The 18,164-nt window shown below is 47.1% G+C and overlaps 1 protein-coding gene across 4 annotated transcripts in view; it reads left to right on the forward strand.

The window, feature by feature from the left end:
• The window catches only part of HUS1 (HUS1 checkpoint clamp component), a 63,105-nt gene that overhangs the window by 24,022 nt on the left and 20,919 nt on the right, over positions 1 to 18,164 (forward strand). For all 4 annotated transcript variants that reach the window (XM_083377160.1, XM_083377159.1, XM_083377161.1 and 1 more), the window contains one exon: positions 17,340 to 17,439. In XM_083377160.1, the coding sequence (XP_083233286.1) occupies positions 17,340 to 17,439 (100 nt within the window). The remainder of the gene's footprint in view (positions 1 to 17,339; positions 17,440 to 18,164) is intronic.

Consider the following 18,164-nt stretch of genomic DNA (forward strand, 5'->3'; position numbering starts at 1 on the left):
GCTCCAAGATCACTGCAGATGGGGACTGTAGTCAAGAAATTAAAAGACGCTTGCTCCTAGGGAGGAAAGCCATGGCAAATCTAGACAGCACACTAAAAAGCAGAGACATCACCCTGTCAACAAAAGTGCGTATAGTCAAGGCTATGGTTTTCCCAGTTGCAATGTACGGCAGTGAAAGTTGGACCATAAGAAAGGCTGAGCGCAAAAGAATTGAGGCCTTTGAACTCTGGTGCTGGAGAAGACTCCTGCGAGTCCCTTGGACTGCAAGGCGATCAAACCGGTCAGTCCTAGAGGAGATCAACCCTGACTGCTCTTTAGAAGGCCAGATCCTGAAGCTAAAACTCAAATACTTTGACCACCTAATGAGAAGGAAGGACTGACTGGAGAAGAGCCTAATGCTGGGAAAGATTGAGGGCAATAAAAGAAGGGGACGACAGAGAATGAGGTGGCTGGATGGAGTCACTGTTCTGAACCAGCCCTCTTCTCGCACCCCTAATCAAAAGAAGAGTCTGGAAAGCATCCAAGACCAAAAGGCTTCTGCCAAGTTTTAATTACACTGTTACAAGAATACAAGAGCTTGACTTCTCAAACGGAAAAGTTGCTTTCAGCAACCAGCCCCTCCCCAAACACTTCTTTTATAGAGAGCTCAGGGCGTGGTCTCCCTGTGCCTCCTCCCGAGGAGTCCCATAGCCTTTCTTTGTTTGTCCCTGCTCGTCTGCCTCCTGCGTCGGGCGTCCTTGAACAGGGCCAGCTGTGGGTCATCATCCTCCGCACTCTCGGGCTCACACAGCTGAGAAGAGGTTCCCGGCTGAGGACTCTGCAAAGTCTCCAAATCATCATCAGCCGGTTCGTTTCCCTCCTCCCCCACATCTGAGTCCTCCGATACATCGGACCCGGCTGTCGGACCCACAGGCTGGCCCTGAGTCACAACACTATCCCGCACCGCAGGGCCCTTCCCCCGGGTCTGCCGATCCGGATGCGGTCGGGATGGGAACTGTTCGTGAAACGCAGTCACCAACGCAGGGGCATGAACGGCGGTCGCGTCTTCCCATGTGAAGTCCTCCGGCCCGTACCCTTTCCACTCGATCAGGTACTGGAAGCGACCTTTCAGCCAGCGGGAATCCCTGATGCTGGCGACCTCGTACTCGGGGGTGCTGTCGCCATCACGAGGTCCTGATGGGGGAGGTTCCGCTTGGCGAAGTGGACAAGCCGGTTGTTCGGGGACCAACAAGGACCGATGGAAGACGGGGTGCACGCGCAGGGAACGTGGCAGTGTTAAACGATAGGCGACCGGGTTGATGACGGCCTCGACTGGGAACGGTCCAAGGTAACGGTGGTCCAGCTTCCTCGCCGGCCGAGTGGATGGTAGGTTCCTGGTGGACAGCCAGACCCGATCCCCCACCGATAATGGAGGCGTATCCCTTCTCGACCGATCGGCGAACCTCTTGTAGTCGGCCTTGGCCTTCTCCAGCTGCCGTCGCACCAACCGATGGATCGCCTGTAACTCCGCCATGAATTCGTTCGCTGCCGGCTCCGGTGAGTCCACGGGAGAAAGGGGGAAAAACCGAGGGTGATAACCCACATTGGCCAAGAACGGTGTCATCTGCGTGGAGGTGTGCTGCGAGTTGTTAAAGGCAAACTCGGCTATGGACAAATAGTCCACCCAATTGTCCTGCTGCAGGTTAACGTAGCAGCGCAGATACTGCTCCAAAATGCCGATGACCTTCTCGGTACCCCCGTCGGTCTGAGGATGATGCGCGGACGAGAGGCAAACCTTAATGTCCAACGCCCGCATCAACTCCTGCCAGAAGCGGGCTGTAAACTGGGCCCCCCTATCGGAGACGACTCTATCGGGAAGGCCGTGCAGCCGGAACACCTGTTGGATGAACATGCGACTAGTGGCGCGAGCTGACGGTAAGCCGCGACAGGGGATGAAGTGCGCCATCTTGGTCAACATGTCCACCACCACAAACACTGTCGTGAAGCCGGAGGATGGGGGTAGATCCGTCAGAAAGTCCATGGACACAGCCCCCCAGGGTCTCTTGGGCGTTGGCAAAGGCTGCAGTAAACCAGGCGGGGCCCCTGTCGCTGACTTGGCCTGCCTGCATGGGACGCAGGAGGTGACATAAGACTGGACATCGTGTCGGACTCGGGGCCACCAGAATGTACGGGAGACCAGGTTCAGAGTCTTGAACAGGCCAAAATGCCCCGCAGCCGGGTTATCATGACATTGGCTGAGGACGAGTCCCCTGAGTGGCCCTCCTGGAACATAGAGCCGGTCACGATAATACAGGAGTCCATCCGTGACCGACCAAGGCGAATCTGGCCCCACCTCTTCCTTCCGCTGAGCCACCCACGCCTCCTGCTGCTGCGCCTCCCGGATCCGAGCCCGTATATCCACCGGCTCCCGCACCGCAGCAAAAGACTCGACGGGGATCACGGTCCTGGGCGGAAGCTTGTCTTCCACTCGGGTGTACTCGGGCTTCCTGGACAGAGCATCCGCTCTCTGGTTGTGCCCGCTTGGTATGTACCGCACCCGGAAGTCAAACCTCGCAAAGAAGAGGGACCACCGGATCTGGCGTTGGTTCAAATTCCGAGCGGTCTGCAGGCTTTCCAGATTCTTGTGGTCCGTCCGGACCTCGATTTGATGCCGCGCCCCCTCCAGATGATGCCTCCAAGCCTCGAACGCCGCCTTGATGGCCAGCAGCTCCTTCTCCCAGATGGTATAGTTGCGCTCCGAGGGATTCAATTTCCGTGAGTGATACGCGCAAGGGAAAAGGGTACCGTTGGGCGTCGCTGCCTGGAGTAACACGGCCCCAATGGCAATGTCGGAGGCGTCCGCCTCCACGACAAACGGCCGTTGCGGGTCAGGATGCTTCAAGATGGGCTCCTTCATGAAGGCGTCCTTCAAAGCTTGGAACGCCTGTTGTTCGGGGGCGTTCCACTGGAACCGAGTCTTCTTCTGCAGGAGCCGGGTGAGGGGGGCTGTCAAGGCAGCAAAGCCAGGGATGAATGTCCGATAGTAGTTGGCAAATCCAAGAAGTCGCTGAATATCCTTCACGCGACGCGGGGGTTGCCAACTCTGCAACGACTCAACTTTACTCGGTTCCATGGCGATGCCCTCAGGAGAAATGCGGTGACCCAAGAAATCAATGGTCACCTGGTAGAACTGGCACTTCTCCAACTTGGCAAACAGCCGATGTTTCCGGAGGCGCTGCAGGACCTGACGGAGATGCTGATGATGCGCTTCACGCGACGGGGAGTAAATCAGGATGTCGTCCAGGTAAATCACAACAAACTGGTCCAACAGATCCCGAAAGATGTCATTCATAAAATGCTGAAACACAGCGGGGGCGTTGGTCAGGCCAAACGGCATCACCGTGTACTCGAAATGTCCATAGCGAGTACCAAACGCCGTCTTCCACTCATCACCCGGCCGAACCCTGACGAGGTTGTAAGCTCCACGCAGGTCCAGTTTCGTGAAGATCTTAGCCTCCCGGAGTCGGTCCAAGAGCTCGGGGATGAGGGGCAGCGGGTAGCGGTTACGCACCGTGATAGCGTTGAGTTTCCGGTAGTCACAGCAAAGCCGTAACTCGCCCGACTTCTTTTTGACGAAGAGCACGGGCGCAGACACTGGCGAGGACGAGGGCCGGATGAAACCACGAGCCAAGTTCTTCGTCAGGAAGTCCCGCAATGCAGCCAACTCGGGCTCCGACATGGAGTACAAACGCCCCACTGGGAGAGGCGCATCAGGGACTAGGTCAATGGAGCAGTCGTAGGGCCTGTGCGGGGGTAATTGGTCCGCCTCTGACTCGCTGAACACGTCAGCAAAGTCGGACAGTTCGGGAGGCAAGGAAACCCCTGGGGAACCCTCCACCTGGCCGGCACAGATATGGCGGGTGTGGTCCACGCACTGCAAACTTGGGAAGGTGACCAAGTTCTGAGACCAATAGATCTGTGGATCATGCGCCCGGAGCCACGCCAGTCCCAAGACCACGGGGAAGTGCAGATCCGAAGTGACGTAGAACTGAATGGCCTCCACATGGGTACTGATGGCCATACACACGGGTTGCGTGGCGGCCGTGATAGGCCCGGACAGGAGCACCCGACCATCGATGGTCTCCACAAGCATGGGCGGATCCACTGGACACTGGGGAACAGCCCATTTGGCCACAAAGGCCGAATCCATAAAGTTAGTGGTAGCCCCAGAGTCAATTAAGGCATGGACCGGAATCCCCTCTGGCTTGCCAGGAAGGATCAGACGTGCCTCCAAAATCAAATGCCGTGGAGGTTCACAGGCACCGTCGGAACAACGTCGCTCGGTGTGGATGTTGTGGGTCGCCCGATCTTTCACACCGTCTAGATCGGGCTCGGGCCGTTTCCCGATAGCAAAGCAGGGGACTTTCTCGGGGCAGGCTTGGTCACTGACGCCCGCTGACGCTTCTTCGGGCAAGAAGCAGCCAAATGTCCAGGGTCCCCACAGTAAAAACACAACCCCTCCGATCGTCGTCTGTCCATTTCCGTCACCGATAGACGGGACCTGGCGGCACCCAGCTCCATTGGCTCCTCCCTCTGGACTGGGGGCTCACGCACAACAGGGGCGGCAGGGGTCTGTGGGGTGGCACGGCGACTCTTACGCTGCTGCAGCCGGGCATCGATCCGCAGACAAAGATGGATCAGCCCATTCAGGTCTGAGGGAATGTCCACGCGGGCCAGCTCATCCAACATCTCCTCTGACAAGCCATCCTGAAAGGCATCCACGAGCGCAGCCTCATTCCAGGCGGAATCCTGGCTAAGCAGCCGGAAATCGCTGATATAGGCCTGTAGAGGGCGCTGACCCTGCCTCAAGGCTTTCAGGCGTCGGGTGGCCGTCTGCGCCTTAATCGGGTCCTCGTACATGAGGCGCATATGGTCACAAAACCCCCCAAAGTTATCCAACAAAGGGCTAGGCTGTGCCAACAGAGGCGTGCCCCAACGAGCTGCATCTCCCGACAGAAGGCTCAATACGAATCCCACCTTATCTCGGTCAGTGGGGAAATCAGCTGCTCTCACGCTGATATAAAGCTGGCATTGTCCCAGGAAGGCAGGAAACAGTTCTGGTTTACCAGCAAATTTATCCGGCATAGCTATCTGACATTTCCTCCTGGGTGGGGGGGCAGCATGTACCTGAGCCTGCAGTTGTGCCACCTGAGTGGCCAGCAAGGTGAGTTGCTGGTTGAGCTGGGCATTCTCGGCAAGAAGCTGCTCCATCGTAGTATTAAGGGGTGGGTGGCTGAAAGCAAACTGTTCTGAACCAGCCCTCTTCTCGCACCCCTAATCAAAAGAAGAGTCTGGAAAGCGTCCAAGACCAAAAGGCTTCTGCCAAGTTTTAATTACACTGTTACAAGAATACAAGAGCTTGACTTCTCAAACGGAAAAGTTGCTTTCAGCAACCAGCCCCTCCCCAAACACTTCTTTTATAGAGAGCTCAGGGCGTGGTCTCCCTGTGCCTCCTCCCGAGGAGTCCCATAGCCTTTCTTTGTTTGTCCCTGCTCGTCTGCCTCCTGCGTCGGGCGTCCTTGAACAGGGCCAGCTGTGGGTCATCATCCTCCGCACTCTCGGGCTCACACAGCTGAGAAGAGGTTCCCGGCTGAGGACTCTGCAAAGTCTCCAAATCATCATCAGCCGGTTCGTTTCCCTCCTCCCCCACATCTGAGTCCTCCGATACATCGGACCCGGCTGTCGGACCCACAGGCTGGCCCTGAGTCACAACAGTCACTGAAGCAGTAGGCGTGAGCTTAAATGGACTCCAGAAGATGGTAGAGGACAGGAAAGCCTGGAGGAACATTGTCCATAGGGCCGCGATGGGTCAGACACGACTTTGCAACTAACAACAACAACAACAACACTAAGTTAGATTTTTCACATTGACCATTCGATTCCGGATGATGACTAGATGTCAGTCCTTGGGTGGTTCCTAAAAGGGATAAAAATTCTTTCCAAAATGCCAACATAAATTGCACCCACCTATCAGATACGATAGTTTGTGGTGCCCCATGCAATCTGTAAATATGCTGCACGAAAAGTTTTGCTAAGGCTTTTCTGGTGGGGATCTTTTGGCAAGGGATGAAGTGCACCTGTTTGGAAAACAGGTCTGTGACCATCCAGACTACAGTGTTCCCGTTGCTTTCTGGTAGTTCCATTATAAAATCCATGGCTATTTCTTTCCATGGGGCTGAGGGATTTGCCACTGGCTGTAACAGTCCTGGAGATTTCCCTTGCAGCCTCTTAGCCATCGCACAAATTTGGCTGCTGCCCACATAGCTTTCTATGTCTTTTTTCATGGATGGCCACCAAAATTGCCTTTTAGTTAAGTGTAAGGTTTTTACAAACCCGAAATATCCTGCTGATTTTGTATCATGGCACAGTTGCATGAAATTGATCCTCTGGGTGGCAGGTATGTATAACTTCTGACCCATCCAGGGTAGTCCATCTTTAATTGTGCACACATGTCTATTTTCCAAAGACTTTCGGAATTCTATTCCAATTAGGCTATCCACCTTCGGCTTCATTTTAGCTTGGGACCTGGTGGTGATTGGTGCTGCCAGTTGTTGTTTAGGCATAAGTGGTTTGGAGTCAATGGCCCATGTGCTGTTATATTGGGGCATGCGAGATAATGTATCTGCCAGGAAATTCTTCCCCCCAGTAAGTGTTTGAGAGTGAAATTAAATTGGTAAAAATGTTGGGACCAGCGGGCATGCTTAGGAGTGAGTTTCCTGGGTGTTTTTAGTGCTTCCAAATTTTTGTGGTCTGTCCAGACCTGGAAGGGGATTTTATTTCCTTCCAGGAACTGGCACCATGTAAGTAATGACCATCTCACAGAATAAGCCTCCTTTTCCCACACGGGCCAATGTTGTCTCCGTGAGTTTCCTGGATGTATATGCACATGGTTGCAATGCTCCCTCGTCATTTTCCTGTAATAATATGGCTCCCATTGCTAACATTGCCTGTATTACAAAAGGCTTATTGGGATCTGGGTGTCTCAGGACAGGTTCAGCAGAAAAAAGTCTCTTTAGCCTCTCAAATTCCATTGTCCACTTCAGAGGCTGGCTGGGTTTCACTGGGGACACACACACACCTCGTTTTCAACAAGTTCGTGAGTGGCAGGGCTATTTGGGCAAACGAAGGGATGAATTGACAGTAGAAGTTTGCAAATCCCAGGAAACTTTGCAATTGCTTCCGTATGCAGAGGGGTGTCCATTCTAATACTGCCCTGATTTTCCCAGGTCCATTTCGTTGCCCTCTGGGGATATGCAATACCCCAGGTAGTCTATTCTTTCCTGGTGGAATTCACATTTTAATAGTTTAGCATATAGGTGGGTGGCCCACAACTTTTTCAGGACTGCTCTGACTAGGTTAATATGTTCCCCTTTGGTCTCAGTGAAGATAAGGATGTCATCCAGGTAAACCAGGTAAACCTTATAAGGTGCTCACTTAGCCCTTCATTAATTAACTGCATAAAAACCGAGGGGGCCCCTTGCAGTCCAAATGGCAGTACTTTGAACTGGTAGCAACCCATTGGGCAATTGAACGCAGTCTTTCTTTCGTCTCCTTCCTTAATCCTAATGCGGTAGTATGCTTCTCTCAGGACTAGTTTGGTAAAAATCCTTCATTTCGTTACATGGGATAGCATATCCTTCATTAGGAGTAGGGGGTACAGATTACATTCACTAATTGTATTTAAATTCCTGTAATCCACGCACAAACGAAAAGAGCCATCCTTCTTCTCCCTGAACAGGACCAGAGCGGTCACTTTGAGTTTGGCAGGCTCAATAAATCCTCTTTCTAAGTTTTTCTTTATAAATCTTTCCATCTCTGCCGTTTCCTTTGGGCTCATGGCATACATCCTGGGCTTTGGGAGTTTTGCCCCGGGTTTGAATTCTATAGCACAGTCTGTTGGGTGGTGGAGGGGAAGCTCCTCTGCCTGTTCCTCACTGAAAACTTCAGCAAGGTCCCTATATTCCTCCAGTATCTATGATAACCCCTTCTCTTCCCCCACTGATGCTGACTCCTCTCTTTGGGTTGGGGGATGCTTTGAGGTTTTAAGCTCCTATGCTCCCCCTCCGGGAAGTTGAGTTCTGTTGTCCTCCAATTTATCCCGGGGTTCCATTTCTTCAGCCATTCCAGTCCTGTCTTCCTCATTGAGTTATGTCTTCCTCATGAGTCCCCAGGGACAGGTGAATTGGTAAAGTGGCTAGGGTAGCTGGGACCGCCCCCCCTATTGACCCATCTAACTGGCCAAAGGAGATTGGTTGTTTTAGTCTCCTCACTGGGAAGCCCAAATTCCCCACCAGCGTCGGGCTGATGAGGCAGCAGGTGCAGCCAGAGTCTATTAGGGCTTTTACTTTGACTGCTTCAGGTATAGAGGAAGCTAATATAGTCACTGTCTTAAGTCTGGGTGGAATGGATCCACTTACCAATGGTTCTCCCTCCGAGCTGTCTTATGAGGTGTCCACTGCCCCCTCAGTGTAGGCTGGAATCCAATCCCAGTCCTTGGCAGTAGTTGGGGACTCTACAGCCTCTGTCCCCTTCATGGAGGGTTCTTTTGGGTTACCTTGGGATCTCCCTGGTCTCCTGGAGGGAGATGCCTCTGATTTATGCTGAGGGGCTTTTGAGCAGCATTCTGCGGCGTGTTGGCCCTCTCTCCCGCATTTGAAACAGCCTGTTGATTTCTTAGCTGTGGATGGTGGTTTTTCCCCCTCATGTGTTTGCTCATGTGGCGGGCGGGCCCATGGTTTTCCCCAGCGGTGCCTCTTTAGTAGGTCTATCTCCGCCTCCTCTGCCAGGACATACCAGTCGTTGAGATGGTGTGGGTCTCCTCGAGGCACGCAAGCGTCATACAGGTCGTAGTTTAGCCCGTCTTTGAAATGGCTAAGGAGGATGTCTTCCGGCCAGTTCAGCTTGCTGGCAATGGCTCGGAATTCTTGGTATATTCAGCCACCGGCCATTTATTTTTATTTTTATTTTAATTCCATTTATATCCCACCCTTCTCCAAAGACTCAGGGCGGCTTACAAGCTTAGCAGTAGCCTTCATTCTATGTATATGCCTGCTTATTAGGGCTTTCACACACACACCCCAAGTGGCATTATTACAAAGTCAGCTTATTGCCCCCAACAATCTGGGTCCTCATTTTACCTACCTCGGAAGCATGGATCTGCCATCTGCCCTGCCTCAACATTTTGATTCTCTCCTGAACCTTATGATCATCCAAAGGATCCTCAAACCTCCTCCTCAAGGATGACATAAATAGGTTGAAGTCATTGAGTTCTGGGACGTTGGAGTCATGCAGGTTCACCACCCAGTCTTCAGCCAGTCCATCTAAGGCGGATTGCATGATACAGATACAGGCTTTGTCACTGGGGATGTCCTGTCCGTATTCTTCCATAGAGTTGAGGACTTGAGTTAGGAAAAAATACCAAGTGTGGTGGCCCTCCCCTGAATTTTGGTTCCAGGGCGGTAGTCTTTGAATAGATCATTGTCTGTGCAGCAGGCGGTATTGCCCCTCATCCTGACTCCCGTTTGTGGTTCTGGGGGGGTGCTACTGAGGCAGCAGCTCCTGGTCCAGCGGACGGCCCCAGTATTGCAGGTTCCGGATCCCCCCCACTGACTCTTCAGTTGCAGCTCCAGGCGCTGCTGCGGCTGCGGTATTCAACTTTCTCCCCTCTTAGTGAGCTAAGGGTTTTCTTCATCAGGTCAATAGACCTCTCTAGGTTCCACTCCTCTTCACTGACGTGCAGGGAGCTCTCCATCTCTTGCCTCTATTCAGGTTGGTGGCCGCCCCACCTCAAGGTCACTTTCCTTGATGCCTTTTCCCACTCGCTTTTCCTTCCAATGCCTATGAACCACCGTGGTTTGCGGTTGTGCGTCTCCACCACCTCTTCCCCAGAGGAATATGATGCTTCAGCTTCCGACCTTTGGTGGGGTTTCGTTTGGGGGGAAAACTCCCTTTCCTTTGGGCTTTCCTCCCCCCTTGCCTCATTGTTAAACATTGTATTTTTTGCAAAGTCCCCCGGTAAGATTTTTCCTTCCAGGTTGACTCTTAATGAAGATCCTGTCTAATGTCAGGACCCACCCCAATCCACATCTTAGGAAGGAAGAACTCTTGGAGACAGGATTGTGCAAGCAGGAAATTTTACTAAAACATGATTGTCAGTGGATAATCTAGACAGGATCTGGAAACTGTCGCAGATTGATATTTTTAAAGTGTCCCCAAGTAAAACCCCCTCCCCTCACTCCATTTGGTCAGTCCCAGATCAATTAAGTTTCAGGTGTCAAAACCTTCCATGGGAAAAGGGATCTTCCATGCATTTACAACATTTGCTTCTTCCCCTTCAAATTCCAATTGGAGATACAAACCAGAATCTCTTCTACCCGCCTCTTTCTTTGTTCTTCTCAGTTCAAAGGTTCTTTCCCTGGTCTTTGATGATGGCCTCCAGGTAGGCTGAATAAACAACCTTTCATCTAATGGATAAAGGTAAAGGTTCCCCCATACTGCGTGCTAGTCATTTCTGACTCTAGGGGCACCTCCTATCTGGACCGAGATGTCCTACGCACAGTCACCCATGCGCTCGTGACCTCCCGGTTAGACTACTGCAACGCTCTCTATATGGGGCTGCCCTCGAAGACCACTCGGAGGCTTCAGCTGGTGCAGAATGCTGCTGCGTGAGTTGTGATGGGGGTTTCCCAATACTCCCATGTAACACCTCTACTCCACGAGCTGCATTGGCTTCCGGTTGCCCTCCGGGTGAGATTCAAGGTCCTGGTGATGACCTATAAAGCCCTAAATGGCTTGGGTCTGGGATATTTAAGGGAACACCTGCTGCCGGCATCATGTTCCCTTTGTCCTGTGCACTCCTACATGGAGGGCCTTCTCAGGGTGCCGCCAGTAAAAGACTGCCGGCGGATAACACCCAGGGGGAGGGCCTTCTCAGTGGGTGTGCCTGCCCTTTGGAACCAGCTGCCCATGGAGCTTAGGACTGCCCCCGACCTTCGGTCATTCCGCCGAGACCTGAAGACCTGGCTCTTTGAACTTTCCGGCCCAGGCTGAGAGTTTTTAAATGGGGTTTTATATTTTTTCAGGGATTAAATTTAATTATTTTAACTGTTTTTAACTTTTGTATTGTATTGACGTTTTTAAATACTTTGTAAACTGCCCTGAGTCCTATGGGAAAAGGGTGGTATATAAATTCAATAAACTTAAATAGTAGTGGGGATAAAGGACATCTCTGTCTTGTGCCCTTTTTAATATTAAAGTTTTCTGTATAGTCTCCATTTACAATTATTCTAGCAGTCTGTTTATCGTAAATTGCATGGATTGCATTTATAAAGTTTCCCCAAAGTCCATTTTGGCAAGTTGCTAGAACATGAATTGCCAGTTTAGATTATCAAATGCTTTGCTTCTGTTCTGAGTAATAAACTTGTTAGCTGTTTTAACACTTTGTCTCACTTAATGCCTAAGGAACCAGAGATATAACACTTTGGCTGTCTGTTTGTTATATATTGTTTTTATCATATTTATAAAATCCTGTCCATAGTCCATTATTTGTAATCGCTGAATTATAAATTGCCTGGAAATGTTGTCAAATGCTTTTTGGGCATCTAGAAATACTAGTGCCAATTGTTTCCCTGGGTATAATTCATAGTATTCTAATGCGTCCTTTATCACTCTTAAGTTATTTTTAATTTATCTCTTTGGTAAAAAGCCAATTTGGTCTGGATGTATGAATTAAACTACGTATTTTTTCAGTCTCTGCCATTATTGAAGTGAAAATTTTATAATCCACACTAAGCAGCAAAATCAGTCTGTAGTTTTTAATCTGTGCCAAGTCTGAATCTTCTTTTGGTATTAAAGTGATGTTTGCTTCCATCCATGTGGCTGGAAAAGAAAAAGACTGAAAAGAGAAATAGAAATAATAAAATAATAAAACATAAACTAAACTAAATTTATTAGACTCAGAAAAAGTGGCACAGCAGATAAAGAGCAAAACAGAATTTCTTTGAAAATGCAAATAAACCAGGATATACAGCTTAGTAGATAGAAATGGCTGTCTACAATTTAAAAATGAAGAAATAAAAAAGATAATTAAGGAATATTACTAGGAACTGTATGATATAGAGGAAACCCCAAGAGAGAGAACCTTCCAAAAATCCCAGAGACATTTAAAACTATGTTAGAGGAAAGAATTACAATGATGGAAATATCAGAGGCCATAAAAAGGCAAAAAATGGAAAAACACTGGGTTCAAATGGGCTACCGGCGGAATTATACAAAAACCTACAAGATATACTAAGTGAACCGTTGGAGTCTTATCAATTTTTTTGTCTTTCGATAGCCTCCGTCAGCTCCATCATTGATTTTTTTTAATTTAAAATATTTTGCATATTCTCTGGAATTTTTGGTAAATCTGCTTTTTTTAATATAGTGCTTTATTTTCTCTTGTGAAGTTTCCTCTGTATTATAAAGTATCTTGTAGAAGTCTTTGATTATTTTTTAATTGCATCGTTTTGAAACTGTAAGTCTCCTTTTGAGTCTTGTAGTTGAGGGCTTTTCAACTGGTGGTATGGGTACCACCTGTGGTACATTGGCACCTGGCAGGTGGTACATGACCATCCTAGAAAAATGGTAGCAGGGGAGGGGAATGAGCTGAACTGGTGGCAGCACCACACAAGCCTGAGCGAGAGATGGCTGGAGCTGCAGGGTTGTCAGGGCTCAGCGGAAGCACCAGGATCAGCACCAGGCTCCAGGTGGAGCTTGGTGCTGATCCTGGCGCTTCTGCTGAGCCCAGAAGAAGCACCAATCAGCTGGAATGTTGCAGGATCTTCAAGATCTTATGATTTACATTCAGATGCTTGGCAATTGATTCATATTTATGATGGTCACAGTTTCCCAGGGTCATGTGAAGTGACCAAAGCCTGCTGCAACCACCCAGCAGCCGGGGGGGGGGAAATAAAAACCAAACACCTCCCACCCCACCCCTGCTGCCCAACCTCAACAGAAATGCTCACTACAATGAAAACCTTGGACAGGAGGAAGAGCGCCCCTGGGCAGGCAGGCAGGTGTCTTGCTCGGCTGTGGCTTGGGGGGGGCACTTTTTTCAGTGCCCTTGTAACTTTGAACAGTCACTAAGCGAACTGTTGTAAGTCAAGGACTTCCTGTACTTCATCAATTTTTCCCCCCTTTTTTTTGGTCATCAAGTTTTTGACACCTTGCTAGGCTACTGGTAGTACTCGGATGTTGCCATATCCTAAAAGTGGTACAATGAGTGAAATGGTTGAAAAGCTCTGTTGTAGTTTATTTATCACTTTTTTCTCACTTTTTTCAATTTATATGCTAGCCACATCCCTGGTTTATTAGCATTTTCAAAAAAATGCTGTTTGTCTCTTTTAATTTGTTGCAACATTTTTTGGCCTCTGCTAAGTTTATTTTATGTTTTATTAGTTCTACTTGTTTTTTAAGTATTTTCTTTTGTGGGTCTGCTTGTAGTTCTGATTCTAATTTCTTAAGTTCTTCCTGTAGTTTTAAATGTTGTTTTTTTCTTTATTCTTTTTTGCCATGTATGTTTTAGCCAAACCTCTAAAGTATGCTTTGGCTGTATCCCACACATTTTGAAGGGAGATTTCTTCTTTTTTTTAAAGAATTCCATTTTCTTTGTTGGTATTTGTATAAATTCTTTCTCGTTTAGTAAAGATTTATTCATAGACCTTCTTAGTATTTTCTGAGTTCCTTTCCAAAGCATCACTGAAAACTCCTTTTTCAAACTCTAAGGCTTTTCCCCCACATCCACCTTCAACCAAGCCATTAACATTATATTCAACACAGTATATCTTTGAAAATTATCTTAAACAGTTCTTATAACCCATATCTATAGTCTCAAGATCTATAAGTCCTCTCAGAAAAAAGGTGAGCAAAAACAAACAAGTGGAAAAAAATATATAGTTCACTTCTGAAGATAGAGTCCATTTCCAAAAACCATTAGGGCAGATTAAATTGATAGTCCATAAACCTTCTACAAAATGCTTCTCCACTATTTCAACTTCCACTGTCCATAGGTAGTTCTACAAACCAATATTTATAATTTATAATCCACTTGACTCTCCCAAACCAATGAGATGGAGAATGAAGAGAGAAAAGAAAAAAAAGAAAAAAAATTGTCCCAAGGTCCAACTTTATTCCTGTGCCAAAAATTAGTCCAAAGTATCTTGCTTATAGAAAGTTCCTTCACTCACTCTATCCTTAAGTAGCTGTAATAATCACAGTTCAAAACAATATTTATAATCTAAATGGAGAGGATTCACTTCCAAAGACAAATATTCTGTATCCAAAGTTGCCCTCAGTCAAAATTTATAATCCACCAAGACCTACTATTTGAATTAGTGGTCTATTAGGCCTTCTTCAAGAAGTTTTTCACTATTTCAGTTTCCATTGTCCATAAATAGTTCTCCAATCCGATGTTAAAAATGTATAATCCACACTATAATCCACACTATTAAGGAGCTTATAAAGATACAGTTCCAACAGTACTTATAATCCAAAGAAAAGACTAGATGGTTTCAATGTAGTTTATATCTTTTAGTTATAATCCATCCTGCAGAACAAAAAGAAAAAAGAAAACAGCCCAGAGAAAGCCTTCTCTTTTCAGCTGTAATCCACAGGACTATGAAGATCAGGAACATCAAACATCAAAGGGTTTAAATTTCAAATGATGTCTGGGCATCTAGCCAACTTTTACTATTCTAGACAAAATATAGATAAGTTCAGTAAATATTTTAATGTAGGTCTTTGCTCTTGCCATTAGATGTCCTCAGATGTCATTTGGTAATTTTCCAGTTAGTTTAAACCAAGTTTAGTCCAATAATCTCCAAAAGTAATATAAAATAATATATAAAAAAGAGGAAAAAAGTTAAAAATCCCCAAACTTTGACTTTTTCTGTTTCTGTTTGTTGTATTTACAATTACGTTGTAGACTCCTCTGTTTCTTCCAAACGCTTAAACCACCGCCTTTTAAAAGGGAGGATAGACCACCCCACCCCTCAATTCTGGGAAATTGCTTTGGATGTTTTTTTTTTCTTCCTGAAGACAGGTTTTCAAATTGAAGAGGGAAAAAAGGCAAATAGCCTCACCCCAGTTGAAAATGTGGCTTGTGCTTATAATAAATTGCTTTTCCTCCCTGCAGTCAGTGGCTTCTGACTGGCTACGTGGATGGAGCCAGTCTTTCTCCTGCTGCTCTGGAGGGCTCCTTGGATCAAGTGGGTTGGCTATTGCCTTCCTGCAATCTACAAGGGTCCCTCTTGGTCAGTCACCTCTATGGGGTGACTTTCGGTCCTTTTTGGACCCACAGCAGGCTGAAATCGAGTGGGGGAACTGGAGCTTTGGTTGCATCTGCCAGCGCAACAAAACCGGAAGTCCCACTTTTATTCTCAGTTCTTTTATCTATTTTTCCAGGCAACTGGGCATCCTCTCAAAACAACCAGTTTATGTTTTAAAAATGCTATGAAGGCTATATTGTGTAAATAAAATGAACCTAGTGACTGGTGCTTTTTTTCACCCAGTTCCTCTCTCCATTTTTTGGTAAATGATTCTTAATTACAGAAAATTGAAATAATAAAAAATTTAATTAAAAGAATTTAAGTTAACATTAAATGATCCAAAAACTTGGGAGGCACATAGAAAGGAACCAATAGGCATATTGATATTTGTAGACTTGCCTGGAAATGGGGTAGAGAATAAAATAGAATAAAGAATAAACATACATTTAAGAGTATAAAGGTAAAGGTAAAGGTTCCCCCGCACATGCGTGCTAGTCGTTTCCGACTCTAGGGGCCGGTGCTCATCTCTGTTTCAAAGCCGAAGAGCCAGCGCTTGTCCGAGGACGTCTCCATGGTCATGTGGCCGGCATTTTTTTTATTTTATTTTAATCCCATTTATATCCCGCCCTTCTCCGAAGACTCAGGGCAGCTTACAATTTAAGCACAAACCAATGTGCTTAGCAATAGCCTTCATTCTATGTATATGCCTGCTTATTAGGGCTTTCGCCCCCCCCCCAAAGCGGCATTATTACAAAGTCAGCTTATTGCCCCCAACAATCTGGGTCCTCATTTTACCTACCTCAGAAGGATGGAAGGCATGACTAGACACCAAGGGCGCACGGAACGCTGTTACCTTCCCACCGTAATGGTCCCTATTTTTCTACTTGCATTTTTATGTGCTTTCGAACTGCTAGGTTGGCAGAAGCTGGGACAAGTAACAGGCGCTCACTCTGTTACACGGCACTAGGGATTCGATCCTCCAAACTGCCGATCTTCTGATCGACAAGCTCAGCGTCTTAACCCACTGAGCCTGTTACCTTCCCACTACGGTTCCGTAGGCGTTCTGTGCGCCTTTGTCGTCTAGTCATGCCGGCCACATGACCACAGAGACGTCCTCGGACAAGCGCTGGCTCTTCGGCTTTAAAACGGAGATGAGCACCAGCCCCTAGAGTCGGAAATGACTAGCACGCATGTGCGGGGGAACCTTTACCTTTACCTTAAGAGTATACAGCTTTACAATTCTTACAAATATTCTATATATACCTTTTTCTTTTGCATATTTACCAGACTGCTTGGACTAATATAGTCTTTTAGTTAGTAGGGGGTGAGTGTATTGATGGTGAAAAAGACTTATTTTAAAAGTAAACAGCTCTTACCAGGATGACAATAATCTATGTTAAGAGGAGATCTATTTAATTAGCAACCCTGCTTTTTATGGTTATTCAGAGTACCAAGACTTATTCTTTGAAATTCTGTCTTCAAAACTGCAGTATATGCCTGTGGTGGCAAACTTATGGTATGCTATTATGTCCTAGTAGGCCTTCAGCTGGGTTTTATAAAATCTTTTTGCTTTACGCCACCATGTGCAAAAAAAAAAAGTTCAATCAATTTCAACTTCTCGCAGGAAAAAAAAGATTTCGCAAAGTTAGAATTGATTGATTGAACTTTTTAGTCCCACCCAGTCTGCCATTACCACTGCAGCCACACCCACCCAATGGGCCATGCCCACCCAATGGGCCATGCCCACCCAATGGGCCATGCCCAACAGGCACCCGACGATACATAAGTGGGTTTTGGTTTGCAGTTTGGGCACTTGCTCTCTAAAAGATTCGCCATCACTGGTATACGCTGAAAGTAGCTCCACAAATGCTAAATGATCAGTTCAAGTTTCAGTGCAGTTTTTATGCTGTATAGTTGTATGCATAAGCATATGGTCAGAATGAACTAGAAAATGTTATTAATGATTCCCAAAACTGATTTCTTTCCATGTAGGTAATAGAAGCAAATCTAAATGGAGAGATGGATTTGAAAATAGAAACTGATCTAGTGTGTATTACAACTCGCTTTAAAGACCTTGGAAATCCTCCCTGGGGTAAGCATTTTACTTATTTTTTCCAGACCAGGAGAGATTTCACAGGTGTTTAGAAATGAAATAGTACAATGAGACTAGAGGTATTTTACTGGGAATATAGTCCCATTGAAAAGAGAGTGCTTCAGATCTGCATATAGCACTATACTACATATCACAGAATTGCAGAAACTACGAAGATTATCTTGTTCAATACTCTTGAATGTTATCCATGATCTTACTGTGAATACAATAGCCACCTTGGCATTACAATACCGATTTGAATTGGCTTAGAGAAAGGTGTTTTAAATGATGTGGAATTGGCTTGATTCAGCTCACAACAACAGATTATTAAAGTTTCTGGAATTTTGTGATTTGGTTGAGAGCAGAACTGAACCACTACCCCGTGTTTCCCTAAAAATCAGACACAAGCTTATATTTTGGGGGGCACCAAAAATGCACTAGGGCTTATTTTTAGGGAATGTCTAATTTTGGGGGGGGCTGGAGCTGTCCCATGTGCCCCGCACTCATTTACCTCAGGCACACAGTATCCAGGCTACTTTTGAATACAATAGAGCTGGAAGGGACCTTTGAGGTCTTCAGCTCCCTGCTCAAGCAGGAGAACCTGTACCATTTCAGACAAGTGACTGTCCAGTCTCTTCTTAAAAACCTCCAGTGATGGAGCACCCACAATTTCTGAGGGCAAGCTGTTCCGCTGGTTAATTGTCCTCACTGTTAGGAAGTTCCTC

Source organism: Vipera ursinii (assembly GCF_947247035.1).
Source record: "Vipera ursinii genome assembly, chromosome: Z".
In the NCBI taxonomy this organism is placed as follows: domain Eukaryota; kingdom Metazoa; phylum Chordata; class Lepidosauria; order Squamata; family Viperidae; genus Vipera; species Vipera ursinii.